Source organism: Meles meles, chromosome 16 (assembly GCF_922984935.1).
Source record: "Meles meles chromosome 16, mMelMel3.1 paternal haplotype, whole genome shotgun sequence".
NCBI classification, from domain to species: Eukaryota; Metazoa; Chordata; class Mammalia; order Carnivora; family Mustelidae; genus Meles; species Meles meles.
Window position 1 is genome coordinate 38,137,753 of NC_060081.1, and position 19,246 is coordinate 38,156,998.

A 19,246-nucleotide genomic window follows, 5' to 3' on the forward strand; every position below is an offset into this window, starting at 1 on the left:
ATGAACGGTTTTAGACACCTACAAGAATATGTATGTATGGTGGAGCCTTGCAAAATATAGGGCAACTTTATGATCCCAGTAAATGAAACCAAAATGATAGAAGAAAAAGTAAGTTGAGTCTTTCTGAAATCCAAGGAGTAATCTATGCAATAGAAACATAAAACAACTTGACAGTCATCAATGTTTCAGTTTAAACCAACCAACCAATGAAACAAAATGATAACCATAAAATTAAGTTTTCTGTTACATTCTGTTCAAGGAGGCTGATGAAAAGCACCAGGACTGATATCACTAAAACACTCTTGATGATACATAGGCCCAAAATAGGTATAATCATGACAGGCTAGAAGAAATGACAACCAGGCACAACAGAGTCACCCACAGAGAAACATATAAAAGAAAAACGCTGAGGGAACGAATCATTTAAAAGCCAGCCACCTAGAGGCATTTTCATTTATGAGCAAAGTTGACTATTAGTGGCATGATTTAATTTAGTAGTAAATACTTACTCATAGGAAATAATTTCTAGTACAATAAATAAGTTTGCAACATAATCCTCCAAATTAAAAGTGGCAAATCTCAGGAAACATGGTTTGGAAGAGCAGGAAGATGGAATGAGTGGCAAGTTCGTCCAGATGTGTCCTCCATCCATGAATAAACGAGAAGAAGAAAAAGCCTGCATGAAAGCTAAGAATGGGCAAGCCTGAGCAAAAGGAAAATGAATCATTTATACCATATTCCAACGTAATATTAAGTTAGAAACATCCTAAAAATCACTCTAGAAGGTAAAAAGTGTTAAAAAGCATTTCGTGTATACATTTATAAGGAAAGTTAACATAAATAGTACGTTTTCTTTCCAAAGTCAAAAGTGAAATGACAGGGAACCATGGCGTGGAATTTGTTGACGGAAGAGGTAAGCATCCCTAACAACTGAATGAATTATTTGTTCCAGGGCTCACCAGCATGGCCAGAGGACAGATGACAGACACAAATATAATTTCCCAAGGGAAGAAGAGCGAGATTGGGTGGGAGACCAGAACATGAGGTCATGAAATTTAAAGTAACCAAACTTAAAAGCAAGAACAATCCATCCCAAATGTCAAGAGAAGTGAAGCAAAAAATGGAAGAACACAACACATTCCAAAACCACGGCATAAAAAGAGTAGGTGTTGAGGACTTGTGCCCACCTGGTTGCCCCCTCACCGCCTTCCCCAAGAGGCCTCACTTCCACACCCCAGAGCCCAGCGCGTCTTCTTTCCCTCATCTGCTTATTCTGTGCATCCCTCCTCAACACACACACACTTTATTCCCTCTTCCCTTTATTTATGTCTTTCTCCTCTAACTAGAATGCAGGCCCCATGAGGGCTAGGAGTTTTGTCTGTTTGAGTCCCTTCTGCTTGCCCGGCACCTGGAATGGGGCTGGCACATGGCACAGCCAACCTGAGGTACTGGATAAATGAAGGAGGCACGTTGGGGCCTCTGGGAAAGAAAGCCCTCGCCTGCAGCCAGCTCCCTCCCTCTCTGCAGCGGCGTCTACAGCCCAGAACAGCAGCAGTCATTCTGCCAATGGGATGGAAGCCAGCTTCAGGCTGGAGCTGAAACCAGGAAAAGCAGAAAGGAAAAAGGAAAGAAACCAAAACCCCAAAGATTCAAACCCTAAAGCCAGGCCTGTCTCCAGACATCCCAGTTATCTGAGCCAATAAAGGCCCTATGGCTGAAGCCATTTTGAGTTGGGTTTTCTTTCATTTCCAGTGGAAAGCATTCCCACTAATCATCTACGTTTTGAAATCTGAATAAAAGGTTTTAGGAAAACTCAGGTTAAGGAGAAGGTGTGTATGAAAAGACAAGAATTAGAAAGAGATAAGAGAAACGAACATTACTTGTTATAAGTAGACAAAAACCTCTAAGACTGTCATAGTTCACCTATTCTTGCAAGATCTAGCCCAGGGGTCTGTTTACACCATATGAAAAGGCCTTCAGACCTCAACAGAACCAGGAATTACCAGATCACAAAAGGTTTAACATTGATGTGGCTTACACAGTTCTAGAAAATCTGTATTTGGAGAGGAACTGGAATCCCTACCTTTCCCTACCAAAAGATGCACAGGGATCCTCCACTTCATTTTTTGTTAACAGAAAGAAATCTAAAGACCTTTGCTGTTTACAAAGAAAGCCATCATCACACTAACGACGGCCTTTCAGGAAAGTGAAGTGGCAGTAATGTGAACTTCCAGAAAACAGGAGATGCACTTCGTTTTCCTAATGGGGTTTTGGCGTATGACATGCTTCACAGGAACAATTTACTTTCGGATCGTGGGGGAAGCTGTAGTCCTTGAAAAGAGAAGCGCCCCCAGTACTTCTCAAACTTTAATGTGCCTGAAAATCAAGTGGAGAGCTTGCGAGCAACAGAGTTCCAGGCAAACACAGTCAGAAGGCCTGGGCCGGGCCTGAGATTCTGCAGTTGAGCAAGTTCTGGAGGGCTGCTGCTGCTGCCAACTGTGGACCACTCCTGGAGTAGAACCAAACAGCACAAAAAAATACAGAGTTCTCCTGGAGGAAGAGGTAACCCAGGTAAACTTGAGAGGGGAAGCCATGCGCTGTGGGGGAGGTGCGATGGGGGGAAATGCCAGATGCCATGTCCGTGCCAGCCTTGGGGAGCTGCCAGCTACCCCTGGATGGTCTTCCTTGACAATAGGGACAAACAAACCCTTGTAAGTTCTTACTTACTAAAAGCCTGGTGTGCCTGTCAGAGGTAAGGGGGATGCGTGTCACAGAGCTTCCCAGTGCAGGCCCTGCCTTATGAGGGACACCAAAGCTGCACCTGGTCCCCTCCTGCTCTCCCGGCTGAGATGCAGGTGTCAGTGTACGGGAGCGATGATGGGAGCATCCTGGAACTTTGAGAGAATACTCTAGAGACACGGGGCCAGAAAAGGGAGGCCCTGTCAAGACAGTGCTGCCTCAGGAAAACTGACGCCAGGGTCAATGAGAGGTGACCGCTGGACCGCTCAGAGGTCACTCATACACGCACATTTCTGAACTACATTTTAGATGACATGAAATTCCTCCAAACTCACTCTTTAACACCAATCATGTTTTAATGGGATAGAAGAGTGTGAGTTCATCTTTCCTTCACATTTTTGTAGAAACACTTTTAGGTCAGCTGGCCTCCTTCTGAGACAGCCAAAGTCAGCTGCCTAAAGGGGCTGTAGGGTTTGTTTTGTTTTGTTTTTAAGATTATTTATTTGAGAGAGGGGGAGCACAAACAGGGGGATTGGCAGAAGGAGAGAGAGAAATAGGCTCCCTGCTGAGCAGGGAGCCCAACGTGGACCTCTGTCCTGACCTGAACTGAAGGCAGACACGTAATCCACTAAGCCACCCAGGTGGCCCCTACAGGGTTTTTTATACATTCATCTGTTGAAGGACATCCTCGTTGCTTTGAGGTTTTGTGCTTTTTTAAGTAAGCTCTTGGCACAGCACAGGTCTTGAACTCACAACCCTAAGATCAAGAGTCACGTGCTCTACTAAGTCAGACAGGTGCTCTGAGTACAGGTTTTTGTTTTTGTTTTTGTTTTTTTTAAGAGAGCGGAGGAATGGGGACACTTGGGTGGCTCAGTCAGTTAAGCATCCAACTCTTGATTTCAGTTCAGGTCATGATCTCAGGGTCATGAGTTGGAGCCCCAAATCAGCCTCTGCACTCAGCATGGAGTCTGCTTAAGATTTTCTCTTTCCATTACAGACTAATATCCTTGATGAACACGGATGCAAAAATTCTCACTAAAATACTAGCCAATAGGATCCAACAGTACATTAAAAGGATTATTCACCACGACCAAGTGGGATTTATTCCTGGGCTGCAAGGTTGGTTCAACATCCACAAATCAATCAATGTGATACAATACATTAATAAAAGAAAGAACAAGAACCATATGATACTCTCAATGGATTTTGAAAAAGCATTTGACAAAGTACAGCATCCTTTCTTGATCAAAACTCTTCACAGTGTTGGGATAGAGGGTACATACTGCAATATCATCAAAGCCATCTATGGAAAACCCACAGCAAATATCATCTCAATGGGGAAAAACTGAGAGATTTTCCCCTAAGGTCAGGAACAGGCAGAGATGTCCATTATCACCACTGCTATTCAACATAGTACTAGAAGTCCTAGCCTCAGCAATCAGACAACAAAAAAATAAAAGGCATCTGAATCAGCAAAGAAGAAGTCAAACTCTGACTCTTTGCAGATGATATGATACTTTATGTGGAAAACCTGAAAGACTCCACTACAAAACTGCTAGAACTCACACAGGAATTCAGTAAAGTGTCAAGATATAAAATCAATGCACAGAAATCAGTCGCATTTCTATACACCAACAGCAAGACAGAAGAAAGAGAAATTAAGGAGTTGGTCCCATTTACGATTGCACCCAAAACCATAAGATACCTAGGAATAAACCTAACCAAAGAGGCAAAGAATCTGTACTCAGAAAACTATAAAGTACTCATGAAAGAAATTGAGAAAGAAAAAAAAAAAAAAAAAGAAATTGAGAAAGACACAAAGAAATGGAAAAATGTTCCATGCTCCTGGATTGGAAGAACAAATATTGTGAAAATGTCTATGCTACCTAAAGCTATCTACACCTTTAATGCAATCCCTATCAAAATACCATCAATTTGTGGTGCCTATGTGGCTCAGTCATTATGTGTCTGCCTTCAGTTCAGGTCATGATCCCAGGGTCCTTGTATTGAGCCCCACATCGGGCTCCCTACTCAGTGGGGACCCTGCTTCTCCCTCTCCCACTCTTCTTGCTTGCATTCCCTGTCTCACTGTGTCTCCCTCTGTCAAATAAATAAATAGAATCTTTAAAAAAAAACCATCAAATTTTTTCAAAAAAATGGAACAAATAATCCTAAAATGTATATGGAACAAGAAAAGACCCCAAATAGCCAGAGGAATGTTGGAAAAGAAAACCAAAGTTGGCGGCACCACAATTTTAGACTTCAAGCTCTGTTATGAAGCTTGAATGATTACAAAGTAATCATCAAGACAATATGGTACTGGTCCAAAAACAGACACATTGATCAATGGAACAGAATACAGAGCCCAGAAAGGGACCCTCAACTCTATAGTCAACTAATTTTTGACAAAGCAGGAAAGAATGTCCAATGGAAAAAAGACAGTCTCTTCAACAAGTGGATGTTGGAAAAATTGGACAGCCACATGCAGAAGAATGAAACTGGACCATTTCCTTACACCACACTCAAAAATAGACTCAAAATGGATGAAAGACCTCAATGTGAGACAGGAATCCATCAAAATCCTTGAGGAGAACACAGGCAGCATCCTCTTCGACCTCAGCTACAGCTTCTTCCTAGAAACATCGCCAAAGGCGAGGGAGGCAAGGGCAAAAATGAACTATTGGGACTTCATCAAGATCAAAGGCTGTTGCACAGCAAACAAAACAGTCAACAAAACCTAAAGACAACTGACAGAATGGGAGAAGATATTTGCAAATGATATATCAGATAAAGGGCTAGTATCCAAAATCTATAAAGAACTTATCAAACTCAACACCCAAAGAACAAATAATCCAATCAAGAAATGGGAGGAAGACATGAACAGACATTTCTGCAAAGAAGACATCCAAATGGCCAACAGTCACATAAAAAAATGCTCAACATCACTTGGCACCAGGAAAATAAAATCAAAACCACGTGAGATACCACCTCACAGCAGTCAGAATGGCTAAAATTAACAAATCAGGAAACGACAGATGTTGGCAAGGATGTGCAGAAAGGGGAACCCTCCTACACTGTTGGTGGGACTGCAAGGTGGACAACAGTATGGAGGTTCCTCAAAAAGTTGAAAATAAAGCTATCCTATGACCCAGCAATCGTACTACTGGATATTTACAGTATTTGTTTGTTTATTTATTTGTTTTATTTATTTATTTATAAAGATACAAATGTGATTTATTTGTGTGTTTGTTTGTTTATAAAGATACAAATGTAGTGATCTGAAGGGGCACATGCACCCAAGTGTTTATAGCAGCAATGTCCACAATAGCCAAACTATGGAAAGAACCTAGATGCCCATCAACAGATGAACAGATAAAGAAGACATGGCATACACACACACACACACACACACACACACACACACACACACACACACAATGGAATAGTATGCCACCATAAAAAGAAAAGAAATCTTGCCATTTGCAATGATGTGGATGGACTAGAGGGTATTATGCTAAGCAAAATATCGGAGAAAGATAATCATCATATGATCTCTGATACGAGGAATCTGAGAGACAATGCGGGGGTCGTGGGGGGTAGGGAGGGAAAAATGAAACAAGATAGGATCAGAAGGGAGACAAACCATAAGAGACTCTTAATCTCATTAAATAAACTGAGGGTTACTGGTGCGGGGAGGAATAGGGTGGCTGGGCTATGGACATTGGGGAGGGTATGTGCTATAGTGAGTGCTGTGAATTATGTAAGCCTGATGATTCACAGACCTGTACACCTGAAGCAAACCAATCATTATATGTTGTATATATGGTCCATATATACAATGGAGTATTATGCCTCCATCAGAAAGGATGAATACCCAACTTTTGTATCAACATGGACGGGACTGGAAGAGATTATGCTGAGTGAAATAAGTCAAGCAGAGAGAGTCAATTATCATATGGTTTCACTAACTTGTGGAGCATAAGGAATAACATGGAGGACATGGGGAGATGGAGAGGATAAGTGAGTTGGGGGAAATCAGAGGGGGAGACGAACCATGAGAGACTATGGACTCTGAGAAACAAACTGAGGGTTTTGGAGGGGAGGTTGGTGGAGTGTTGGGTGACCCTGGTGGTGGGTATTATGGAGGGCACATATCACATGGAGCACTGGGTGTGGTGCCTATACAATAAATTCTGGAACACTGAAAAGAAATTTAAAAAGAAATAAAAAAATTTAAAAAATACATTATATGTTAATAAAAAAAAAAAAAGAATCTCTCTCTCTCCCTTTGCCCTCCCTGCCTACACATGCCCACACCCATGTGCACACTCTCTCTCTCTAAAAAAAAAAATAATCAGCATTAAAAAAAATTAAAAAGCAGAGGGAAGAAGGCAGTTCTCGAGATCACATTCCCTGTAGGAGCTGAGTACTCCTGACAGGCAAAACCACCATGTCTAATATTAAATGTGTGATTTTTCTAAAGAGCTCTTTGTGCTTACAAATTAGTTAAAGAATTAAAGAAAATACCTAAATGGCTAAAATGAGTAACACAGGTGTTGGCAAGGATGTGGAGCCAGGAGAACCATCTTCGTTGGTGGTGGGAATGCTCTTATGGTGTAGTTATTATGGAGAACAGTATGGAGGTTCCTCAAAAAATTAAAAAAATAAAACTACCCTACAATCCAGTAATTGCAATACTGGGCATTTACCCAAAGAATACAAAGGCACTAATTCAAAGGGATACATGCACCCCAATGTTTATAGCAGTATTATACAATAGCCAAACTACGGAAGATACCCAAGTGTCCATCGATTGATGAATGGATAAAGAAGCTGTGGTATACAACAGAGTATCATTCAGCCATAAAAAAAGAATGAAATCTTGACATTTGCCATAACAGGGATAGAGCTATAGAGTATAAGTGTAAGCAAAACAAGTCAGTAAGAGAAAGACAAATACCATATGATTTCACTCGTGTGGAATTTAAGAAACAAATGAGCAAAGGAAAAAAAAAAAAACAGAGAGAGAAACAAACCGAGAAACAGACTCTTAAGTTGATGGTGACCAGAGGGGCAGTGGGTGTGGGAGGGGAAACAGACGAAGGGGATTAAGGAGGGCACTTGTTGTGATGAATCACTAAATTGTACACCTGAAACTAACAAGATGCTGGAATTATAGTTAAAATGAAAAAATAAAAATAAAAAAACCTAAGCTTTCTTTAGAAAACAGCAGCCTGTGGCCTGTTTCTTTTAGAAAAAAGAACATGGTGGGGCGCCTGGGTGGCTCAGTGGGTTAAAGCCTCTGCCTTTAGCTCAGGTCATGATCCCAGGGTCCTGGGACTGAGCCCCACATCAGGCTTTCTGCTTAGCAGGGAGCCTGCTTCCTCCTCTCTCTCTCTCTCTCTCTCTCTCTGCCTGCCTCTCTGCCTACTTGTGATCTCTATCTGTCAAATAAATAAATAAAATCTTAAAAAAAAAAAAGAACATGGTATTGGTGATGTACATGGGGGTTTTGAGGGATGACTCCCCCACAGAACCAGGAGCAGGTTGTTCTCACTTAGAAAGGGGCATGCGAACCAGAGGAACAGCACCAAGGAGCTATATGCATGGACAAGCTGAGAAGCAGTGTAGAGCGGTGGCTGATCAGCCACAAAACTCACAGGGAACAGAGGAAGGTTCTTGATGAGGGCTTAGATGGGAACAGTGACAAAAGATCATGATCTTCTAAGGGTGCAAAACTACCTTGGCATGTGAGACTTAAATTTTCCAGAAAGAAACACAGGTGTATATGATTTACTCCAACTTTATATGTGAGTGATTAAAAAAAAGCTGACACCACAGATGGGTACAAAGTACAAGGAGAAACAAGGGCCTTGTTGCAACAAGGACTAATTTCCAGACAAGTGTTCAAAGTCTTATTATTTTTAAAAAATTAAATTTAATTGTTTGGAGAGTTTATTTATTCATCTGACAGAGACAGCACAAGCAGGGGGAGCAACAGGCAGGCAGAGGGAGAGGGAGAAGCATGCTCCCCACCGAGCAGGGAACCTGATGCAGGGTTCCAACAACCCAGGACCCTGGGATCATGACCTGAACTGAAGGCAGATGCTTAACCAACTGAGCCACCCAGGTGCCCCTAAAAAAAATAATAATAATAATAATAAATTATTTTTTTAATAAAAGCAAAATAAATCATAATAAAAAGAGAGAGAGAGAGAAAAGAATACAAATTAAGTAATGAAGCCACTAAGAACAAGGCCATTACTACAGCCAGACCCCATGAGCCATTCCTGATCCCGAGTCATCTGGTTGCTCTCCATTTCTAGTGTATATTTATTCACAAAGAGAATCCCAAGTCATAAGGAAATGTCAAACACACTCTATTTAACAATGCAGAAAATGTAAAGTACATTTTATTTATTTATTTTTTTAAAGATTTTATTTATTTGACAGATAGAGATCGCAAGGAGGCAGAGAGGCAGGCAGAGAGAGAGAGGAGGAAGCAGGCTCCCCACTGAGCAGAGAGCCTGATGTGGGGCTTGATCCCAGAACGCTGGGACCATGACCTGAGCCGAAGGCAGAGGCTTTAACCCACTGAGCCACCCAGGCGCCCCATAAAGTACATTTTAATAAAAGTTCTACTCGAGACATTATAAAAATTTTAAATATCAGTATATACAAAAATAACTAGATTTTCTATGATAGAAGTAATGCATGCCCATGATTTTTAAAAATCAAACGAACATGATTAACCCAATTAAAAATGCATAAAAGATATGTTACCAACATAGACATACAAACGGCAAGTAGTATCTGAAAAGATGCTCAGTACCATACATTATTATGGAATTACAAATCAAAACAAGATAACCCTACACACCTATTAGAACAGCGGAATTTAAGACTCTGACAGTGCCAGTGCTGGTGAGGATGGGGAGCAACAGGAACTCTCAGTCACTGCTGATGGGAATGCAGAATGGTATAGCTATGTTGTTAGACAGTTTGGTAGTTTCTACGAAACTCAACACTCTTGGGTGCCTGGGTGGCTCAGGCGGTTAATTGTCTGCCTTCAGCTCAGGTCATGGTCTTGGGGTCCTGGGATCAAGTCCTGCATTGGGCTTCTTGCTCAGAGGGAAGCCTGCATCTCCCTCTCCCTCTGTGCACGCTCTCTCTCTCAAATAAACAAATAAAATCTTTAAAAAACAAAAAGCAAAACAAAACAAAAAACACTCCTACCATAGGACCCAAACTTGTGCTCCTTCGTATACACTCAAATGAGGTAAAAACTTACACCCATACAAAAACCTGCACACAAATGGTTCCAGAAGCTTTATTCATAATTGCCCAAACTTAGAAGTAAGATGTTTTTCAATAAATGGATGGGTAAATAAACTATGCTACATCCAGACAATGGAATATTATTCAGCACTGAAAAGAAATGAACAATCAAGCCACAGAGGAACTTTAAAATGCGTATTACTAAGTGGAAAAGGCCAATCTGTAAAGGCTACATACTGTATGACCCCAACTATAGGACATTCTAGAAAAGGCAAAACTGGGAACAAAACTTTTTACTGGAAACAGTAAAAAGATCAGTGGTTGTCAGGGGTTGTGGGGAAGGAGAGAGACAAAAGAGGTGGAGCACAGAGGATTTATAGGAACTACTCTGTAGGATACTAAAATAGTGGATCCATGTCTTTATGCATTTGTCAAAACCCACAGAAGACACAACAGGAAGACTAAGCCCTTGATGTGTTGATTTTGGTTCATCAATGGTAACAACTGGTAGAACTCTGGTGTGAGATGTAAACTGGGGGAGAGTCTGTCTGTGGGGGTGGTGGGGAAAAGGTATGCAGGAATCCTCTAATTTCTGCTCAGTGCTGCTATAAACCTCAACCTGCTCCTAAAAGAAAGAAAGAAAGAGAAGAAGGAAGGAAGGAAGGAAAGGAAGGAAGGAAGGAAGGAAGGAAGGAAGGAAGGAAGGAAGGAAGGAAGGAAGAATTCATTAATGACACAAAAATCAAACAACACTGATAAACATAAAGCAAAAAGTAAGTCACTGGCTGTGTCCCAACCTCAGGGCTTTGCTCCTCAGGTTAATGAAGTCTTACATACACAAGGTTAATAAGGTTAATAAAGTCCTATGTACCTGCTAGAACTTCTATATATATGCAAGATAAAACCTAGACATGATGGGTCCATGGTATCCTTTCCTCCCTTCTTCTTTTTAATAACAGAACCAACTCTGAGGGCACACCTAACCTATCAGTGACAGACCCCCAGCCTCCCTCGCAGCTAGGGGGGGGGGCAGGCAACCAACTTTCTGACCACAGACTATGCACAGAAGTGATGTAAGTTCCATAAAAGGGACTGCTTTTTCATTTCTCTTCCTACCCTAATTCATGGGCTGGAATGTGGCCATGCTCTGGGCCAGCTCGAAGCATGAGAAGGAAAAGAGACCACTCTGGCAGTGGTCTAGAAATTCTGGGTATCATGGACCCCTCTGACAGTCTGGTGATGCTGGGGCTCCTGCTCAGACTAATGTCTTTAACTGTGTAAAATAAAAGACAATGAATTATGCTGAAATAGAGTTACCAAAATGTTTTAAAATGTGTGTTTAAGTAATATCTATGCTTCCTAATTAATACACTAGTAACATGTTCTAGTTAGAATAAACTTAGTAAAATTTCAAAGTAAGATGAGCATACATATTTTGAGATATCTGAAACAACTTAACCTGATATAAAAATATCCATGATTTCTGCTTGTTACAAAGTCATGGCTTTGGGAACACTTCTGAGGCTTGCTGCCTCACCATGGAAGCACATGCTAAATTTTGGTTAGAGGTTAGTAAAATAAAGATGTAGTTTTTCTTTCCATCCAAATTCACAGACCCTGTGCCTCATTACGCAGATGTTAGGTAAACACCCTTACTCTACCAGATGGAAGCAGTAAGAGACGGAACCTGGGTCTCCACACAATTTCGTGGGGAAAAGACTGCTCTTCTGTCCAGGTCTGCCCTTCTGGGGGATAGAGGTGGAATTTCTATCTGGTTCAAGTCACTGTATTTTGGGGCTTTGGGGTCTCTCTGTTACAGTAGCTTTACCTGAAAACACAGTAAAGTGAAGTAGTATGTGAAGGGGTGATGAGCTGACTCTAGAAGCTAACTGCTTTAGTTTTTTTTTTTTTTTTTTTTTTTTTAAGAGAGAGAGAGATAGTGCCGGTGTGAGCAGGGTGGACAGGGGCTAAGAGAGAGGGAGAGAATCTCAAGCAGACTCTGCCCTGAGCAGGGAGCCTCATGGGAGGCTTGATACCAGGACCCTGAGATCATGACCTTAGCCGAAATTAAGAGTTGGATGCTTAACCGACTGAGCCACCCAGGTGCCCCGAACTGCCTTAGTTCTAGTACGAGCTCTGCCACGTCCTGCTGATTCACTTTGAACTAATTACTAAACCTCTCTCCGTCTCAGTTTCCTTACCTGTAAGATGGGGATAATAATAATGATTCCTAGCTAATAAAGTCACTGCACGTATTGATACATGGATAGTGATTAAGAAAGTGACCAAAATACTATAAACCTTCCATACATGTAAGCTATCAGTACTATTACTATGACTGTTTGACTACTTGTTTTTTCACCATCCTAGACATCATTCCATAGATCTGTTTCTATTTTTTTCAAAATCTGCATAGCAATGTGCTGAGTGAATATGCCAAAACTCATTTAGCCAGCCCCCAAACATAAAGTGATCATTTAGGATGTTTCTCCAAGTTTCACTTAAAAAGCTAATACATCAATTATAGAGAAAGTTCTCTGGAACTACTCCCCCAACCCCTTTGTCATAAGATTTTGCAGCAACTTTACTAAGGTCTCATCTATATTCTATAAAATGTATGTATTTTAAACGCACAGTTTGATGAACTCTATAATATCTTATAAGAATAAACTACATGTATATGACAGTAGCTTGAAAAAGGTAAATTACAGGAAATATGAAGTATTGATATTGTTTCTATCACACATATACTGTTTATTTTCTATTGATTCAAGATGGTCCTGTCCTGAAACAGAGCTGTGGGGAGCAGCTCAACTGCCCGTTTCTTCAGCGATGCCCCCAGATTTGTGTCTGGCAATGCACACCTCTAACTCTTGAGCTCTGGGAATGCACCTAAGTGATGCCAACCAGCAGCCTCTGGCCCAGTGATGGGTCAGCATAGGACACAATCTGAGCCAATGAGAGGTAAATAGACTTTTGTTTTGGGGCTTCTGAAAAGAAGCCTACCCACCACTCTTTGCCCATTGGACTTGAAGTGAAAAAACTGTCTAAAGCTACCTCACCCATCCTGCAACCAAAGAGGAAGCCCTGGGCTAGAAAGGGTCAGCCTAGAAGAGACAGATCAAATAGGGCTAACTAAACCCTCTGTGAAACCAGCATCACCATTGATAGGATGGATGGATTCTTCACTTGACTCTGTGTGGTAATAAATTCTCCAGTCACTTAAGCCAGTTGGATGGGTTTCTGCTACTTGCCAGCACAAGAATCCTAGGCAGTACTCAAGCTGGGTGTAGAATTCCAAATTTAAGGCAATGTAAAGAAAGGAATTAAAAATCATCCCGGATGTTCTTACTACCACCCGGGGCAACCATTGACCCCCTCTAGTGTTGCAGGCCAGGTTCCCTGGGAGGCATCCTCACACAGAACTCTACAGGCTGGGATTTGGGGGGTGAGCTCTTAAGACCCTCCCCCTCTGAAAGAACTGACAAAAGCAGGACAGGGCAGAGGGAGAAGTCAGACTGCAAGCAGTAGGGTCACAACAAACACCCGGCTGATCCTGCTGGGAGTTCTGGGAAGACCCTTCAGAGTTGTCCCTCCTTTGAGGCAGGGAGCTGCTGACCTTTTATACTGCATCTCCTCCCCACCATCCCCCACATGCAAGACTAGTCACTGGATGCAGGCTGTCCTTTGAGAGGCGCAAACTTGGGTGAAGCCCTTCTATTCAGTCCAGGGTGATCTCTTTCAAGTGCGACCCAGCTTCAAACTGTTCAGTTAGAAAGTGAGTTCTTTAGTCCTGAACAAGAGGAGTCAGGTGGCACAGCATAGTAGCACATCTTCATGTTCCCCCTTACTCTAGTTTAGCCATGTTTTGTCTTTCTTTAGAAATTTAGGTCATGTTTAACTGCTGTTTTATATAATGGTATGAGCCTAGGGTTACATTCTGAGCATTTTCCATTCATTAAATGTTCTTTAAATGAATTGCAAACAGAGTTATAATTCCTTCACATAGTGACATAAAGTATTTAAACATTCTCCTACTTTTGGACATTTAGAGTATTTCCAATATCTTTAGTCCTTATATATAAATTTTTCTTTGCATCTCTGCAACCAGTTTTTAGGATATATTTATAGGAGTGGAATTAAGGAGTTGAAGGATATGAACCACTACAGCAATTCTGGCCAGACTGCCCTTGGAAATTTCATGTCAATTACATTCTGACCACTGCTACATTGTTTCATTATTTCTCTATTTTAGATCTTACCAATATGATCAAAAATGATGTCTCATTTCTTGCCTGGGTTTCCCTTCCCCTGATGAATATGTTTGAAGATTTTAAATATCCATTGTTTTTTGTTTGTTTTTCTTCATACACAAACAGTCTGGTCTTTTTTTGTTGTTGTTGTTCAGTTTTTCTATTTTGGTGTCATATGGTCTTTTATTGACAATAAAATATCTGACTGGACAGGTAACTTTTTAATATGACTTTTTCCCTAACCCAAGGTTAAAATCACTCGATCAAGCTCTCCACCAATAAAAAAAACAATTTTTGAAAGAAACCATTAAGTTAAAATGGTAGCAAGTTCCTTGTTCCATTCTCTTTGTTTAATTTCATGGATTGTCTTTTGGCCGAAGGTATGATCACTTACTTGAGCAGTCCAGCCCGATGGAAGACATAGAGATCCTGCTCCAGCGTACAGTTGTTGAAGGGGACAATCTTCACGAAGTTCTGAATGAGGGCAAACTCAGGCGTGAGGTGTGGCAGGGAAATGATGCAGAAGTTCTTGTCCTAACGCGATTGGCGACCAGGACACACAGGGAGAGATTTGGAAACCATTCATCACTAAACAAATTCCTGCTGCCAAACAGTATAGAAAATAGGGGGTAAAATGTGTAAAAGACAGAGTATTCAAGTTCAACTTTCCTGTAATTTGGAGAGTAATCATATGAAATTCAAGAGGATGAGGAACTACAAACACACTGAGAAAATCTCTGCAAGTCCGGCTAAAATCTACATGAATGAACATTATAAACCATGGGACCCATTTGCACAGCTCTTCTGTGGAAGTCAGTTTCGAAAGTAAGGTTCTTTGTGCTGGCAAATTCGCTTGCACCCTGGAGGCAATGAAGCAGCACGGGTAGCATAGCAAAGGCTCCAGGCTTGCTAAGTGATAGAACACTAGCCCTGGTTCCCTCCTCTAAGATGAGAGGGTGATGAGGGCGCCTGGGTGGCTCAGTGGGCTAAGCCTCTGCCTTCGGCTCAGGTCATGATCTCGGGGTCCTGGGATCGAGTCCCGCATTGCTGCTTCCTCTTCTCTCTCTCTGCCTGCCTCTCTGCCTACTTGTGATCTCTCTCTGTCAAATAAATAAATAAAAATCTTAAAAAAAAAAAAAGAAGGTGGTGATCCTGGACTTTTCTTTTTTAAAATCTTGTATTATACATGAATGGACATCTGTATTTTATCATGACATGATCCCATTTAGGCAAACAGAGCTAAGGATGTGTTTAACCTGGGAAGTGTGTTTAGTTAGCCGGTGTAGGAGGAACCAGATGTCCTCAGAGCTGCCACTTATCCCTGAGATCTGCACTGCCCAGTATGGGAACCAGCAGCCACGTCTGGACAGTGGGTTTTTGGGAATGTGGCTAGTGTGAGTGGGGAACTGAGTTTTAAATTTTATTTCATTTTCATTAATTTAAAATTTAAATTAAAAAACTGATACTCAGCTATTGGGAAAGTTTTATGTTGGAACAACTTGGGTATATGAATCTACTTTTTCAACTGTAAATTATATGAAATCTAAGCACAGATCAAGTATTTCTGATAAAAACGTAGTGTTTTCATTGAAATGTGCTACAGGTGTAATGATATGTTTTAGACTTCAAACACTGGGGAAAAGACTGTAAAATATCTCAATAGCTTTTCATACTGATTACATGTGAAAATGATTAAATTTGGGGCATATTCAGTTAAATAAAATATAGTATTAAAATTGAATTCACCTGTGTCTTTTTTGTTTTGTTTTGTTTTGTTTTTTAATGTGGCTGCTAGAGTATTTAGATTACTTATTTGGCTAGAATTTGTTTTCTATCAGACAGAGCTGCCCTAGACCATCTGTGTCCCACACAACCCACTTGACCCTCTGCCAGGTGCCTGCAGGAGTGGCTTGCTCTTCCCAGAGCTAATTTGTCCCTTTGGGATCTCGCCTCCTCCTGAACCCTGTGAAGGCATTACTTGTGCTAATCCAAAACCCTGGGGATGTTAGTGCAAACCAAAGGAGTGAATCATTGTTTGACCTTATCTTCCTTCTTTCTAGCAAAATAACCCAGTTCCTTTTGGGGAACTTGAAAGTCGAGTTGTTGAAAAACTCAAGCTGAAAGTAAGGAATGGGTGCCAAGTCTCAGTGGACTTCCTCTGGGAGGAGGAGACTACAATGAACTGCTTTGACTTATATTTGAAGGATTTAAAGATGCATAATAAAAGTATTTTGTTCCTCTTTCCACATAGCCTGAAAGACAATACAATTAAACTGTAAAAGTGTCTTTTGCTTTTTTAAAGCCAGCATTGCTTTTGTAATGCTGGAGCTCTGTCTTTATTTGGACTTCAAAGTAGGAGTGAATTTAAATGCAGGAAAATTATTTTGGGGCATGTCTGAGGGAAATTGGCTTTGTAAATCCTACCTTAGTATAATCTACATTGCTTTATGAGCTTCAAAATGCCTTAAAAATTAATCCCCAAAAGTTACGAGAACAATGGAGAACATTACTACAAAGCCTTCATTATATTAACATAATGAGGAAATACAACCTATAATCACATAGGCTTCAGGAAACATAATTAAACCATATTTGTTTTTTGCCTCAGTAGAAAGAGTATCAGGAAAAATAAGACAAAAGATACTTTCTAATTCACCAAGTGAAGAAATCTAGTTATTGACTTAACTGATAGGTGAGGGAGGGAAAACATCTTTGAAAAAATCCATTTTTTCCTCAATCATCTTCCTTCTCCACTTTCTTCCCTCCAATAAAGTGAGACATTGATTCGAATCTCCACCCCTTGGGCGCCTGAGTGGCTCAGTGGGTTAAAGCCTCTGCCTCGGCTCAGGTCATGATCCCAGGGTCCTGGGATCGAGCTCCACATCGGGCTCTCTGCTCCACGGGGAGCCTGCTTCCTCCTCTCTCTCTGTCTGCCTCTTTGCCTAGTTGTGATCTCTCTCTGTCAAATACATAAAATATTAAAAAAAAAAAAAAAAGAATCTCCGCCCCTTGACAACAGTGACTCAAAAATGGAGGCAGAGGACAGGAATGGAGTATGTTGCCTGCACTGGTCTGTTTGCCCGAGGCCCATCCGCCAAACATGTCATAGTGGGTTGAGTGCCTCCTCCATGTCAGACACTGTGTCAGGCGACGCCAACCAAAAAATCGGCCACAGAGTCCTACTTGCCTACTGTCAGAAAAGCAATCTAACGGTTTCAGAATTCTCTGAGCTACTGTAAACTATAAAGTAATATGGCGGTCTAATACACTTTTGTGTCATTTCTGACATTTTCATGTACTTGCAGCATGCTATTAATGATCTGATTCTAACAAAACACCGTTAAAGCTATCCTTAAAAGAAACTGGACATTTAAAGGGAACTATTAGCACAGCAACGTCAAGATTTTGAAGAGTTCATGTATGTCATTCAACCTTATTTTCAGAACACAGAAGCAATTCAAACCTTAACATTCATGGCGATGTACATTTTTGGACAGTGAATATGGCATTTTGCTTTTCTATAAATTTTCTAGCTTACAAAACCAATTATATTACTCAAAATTCAGCATGTACTTACAGGGAAAAGACTGAAGACAAAATTCATGAAGTCCAGTGACCTGTAAACAAGACAGTAAGCATTGTCACTGACCCACAAGCAAAAGCAGTATCAGTATATATTTAAAGAGATTTATGGCTCTCTTCCTGTCAGGCGGTGATAGCCAACCACTAGTCAAAATTTGTGTCTAGCTGAACATTAATCAACTTGCAGAAAATCATAAGCTTCATATTTCAGTAGTAAAGTATTTTTTCGATAGCTAAAGACATTACTGTAACAATTAATAATCTGTGCATTCAAAGAGGTTCAGTAGTCATTCTGTGACATCATCCCTCCCTTTTTTGTTAGAGCTGTCAGAGAGATGTGGGTTTATTATAAGCAATTCTGATCTTTTTCTCTTTTACATGCAAAAGATTTTCTTACCACCTGTGCTTCTACACTCACAGGTAAACCATAATGGTTCATCAAAATGCTGTCTGAAAATTCAAAAGTCACATTCTAAGCACAATCATATCTGAATACACAGAGAAAAATAAATATACACAACAAGTCTAGAAGGGCTTATAGGCTTTTCAGATGTCTACAATATAAGTAAAATAAAGACTTCCCTTTTCAACTTCTAAGATTTCCAAAGAAATTGAAAACTTAAGAGGAAAAAAGTACGAGTAAAACATTTTAAGTGAGATTGGGAGACTGGGAGTATGTTTGAACACATTCTCTAAGAAGGAAATGTCTAGCAGCACTCTTGGTCATCTAAAGGATACGCTGAACCTTCTGGTCTATCAAAATGGGCCGATCTTTTCTTCTTCCAGATTGTTCTGTGCAATAAAATGGTGGAGTCAGTGGGAATTCTAAAGAAGATGTGGAATCTGGGCATCAAGGTCAAAGGTCCACTTCTAGACTATAGACAGCAGAAGTACTGAACACACAGGGATAGGAAGTGGGGTGAATGAGTGGTCTGGTGGGCACCAAGGCTTTGTCTGGACCATGCCTCCTCCTTCTGGCAGCTCTCCTGGAATGTTGTTTGGTGTTCTACTAACCACCCTCAGATTACATTTGTGTAAGGCTCCAGCCCCAAATTTGGGGATGGTGGTGAGGGAGGGAAACATGAGGCAAAGGGCTAAACTGTCATTAGGTCCTGGCCTGGCCCCATCCATCAGCTCAGGAATGAGCCCAGACTGATCAGGTCCGATGGGGCTTTAGCTAGAAAGCCAGGCTCAAAGCCGTCCTCACTAGCTTCTGGTATAAAGCCTCAGCCCACTGTCCATTTCTTTGGTTCCAAGAAGAGACACTGCTCTGAGAATGGGGCCAGCAGCAGGGAACCAGAGGCAGGAGGCAGAGAGAGAAAACTGGAACTTGATGGGCTCATCTTGAATCAAGCCACATTAAAAATCAATCCCACCAGTAGACTTACCCTTTG

General features: G+C 41.1%; 1 protein-coding gene across 1 annotated transcript in view; it reads right to left on the reverse strand.

The window, feature by feature from the left end:
- The window catches only part of CFAP61 (cilia and flagella associated protein 61), a 290,455-nt gene that overhangs the window by 180,752 nt on the left and 90,457 nt on the right, over window positions 1–19,246 (reverse strand). Inside the window, exons 12-13 of the mRNA XM_045980366.1 lie at window positions 17,848–17,887; window positions 14,665–14,804 (exon numbers count right to left, since the gene is read on the reverse strand). Of these exons, the coding sequence (XP_045836322.1) occupies window positions 14,665–14,804; window positions 17,848–17,887 (180 nt within the window). The remainder of the gene's footprint in view (window positions 1–14,664; window positions 14,805–17,847; window positions 17,888–19,246) is intronic.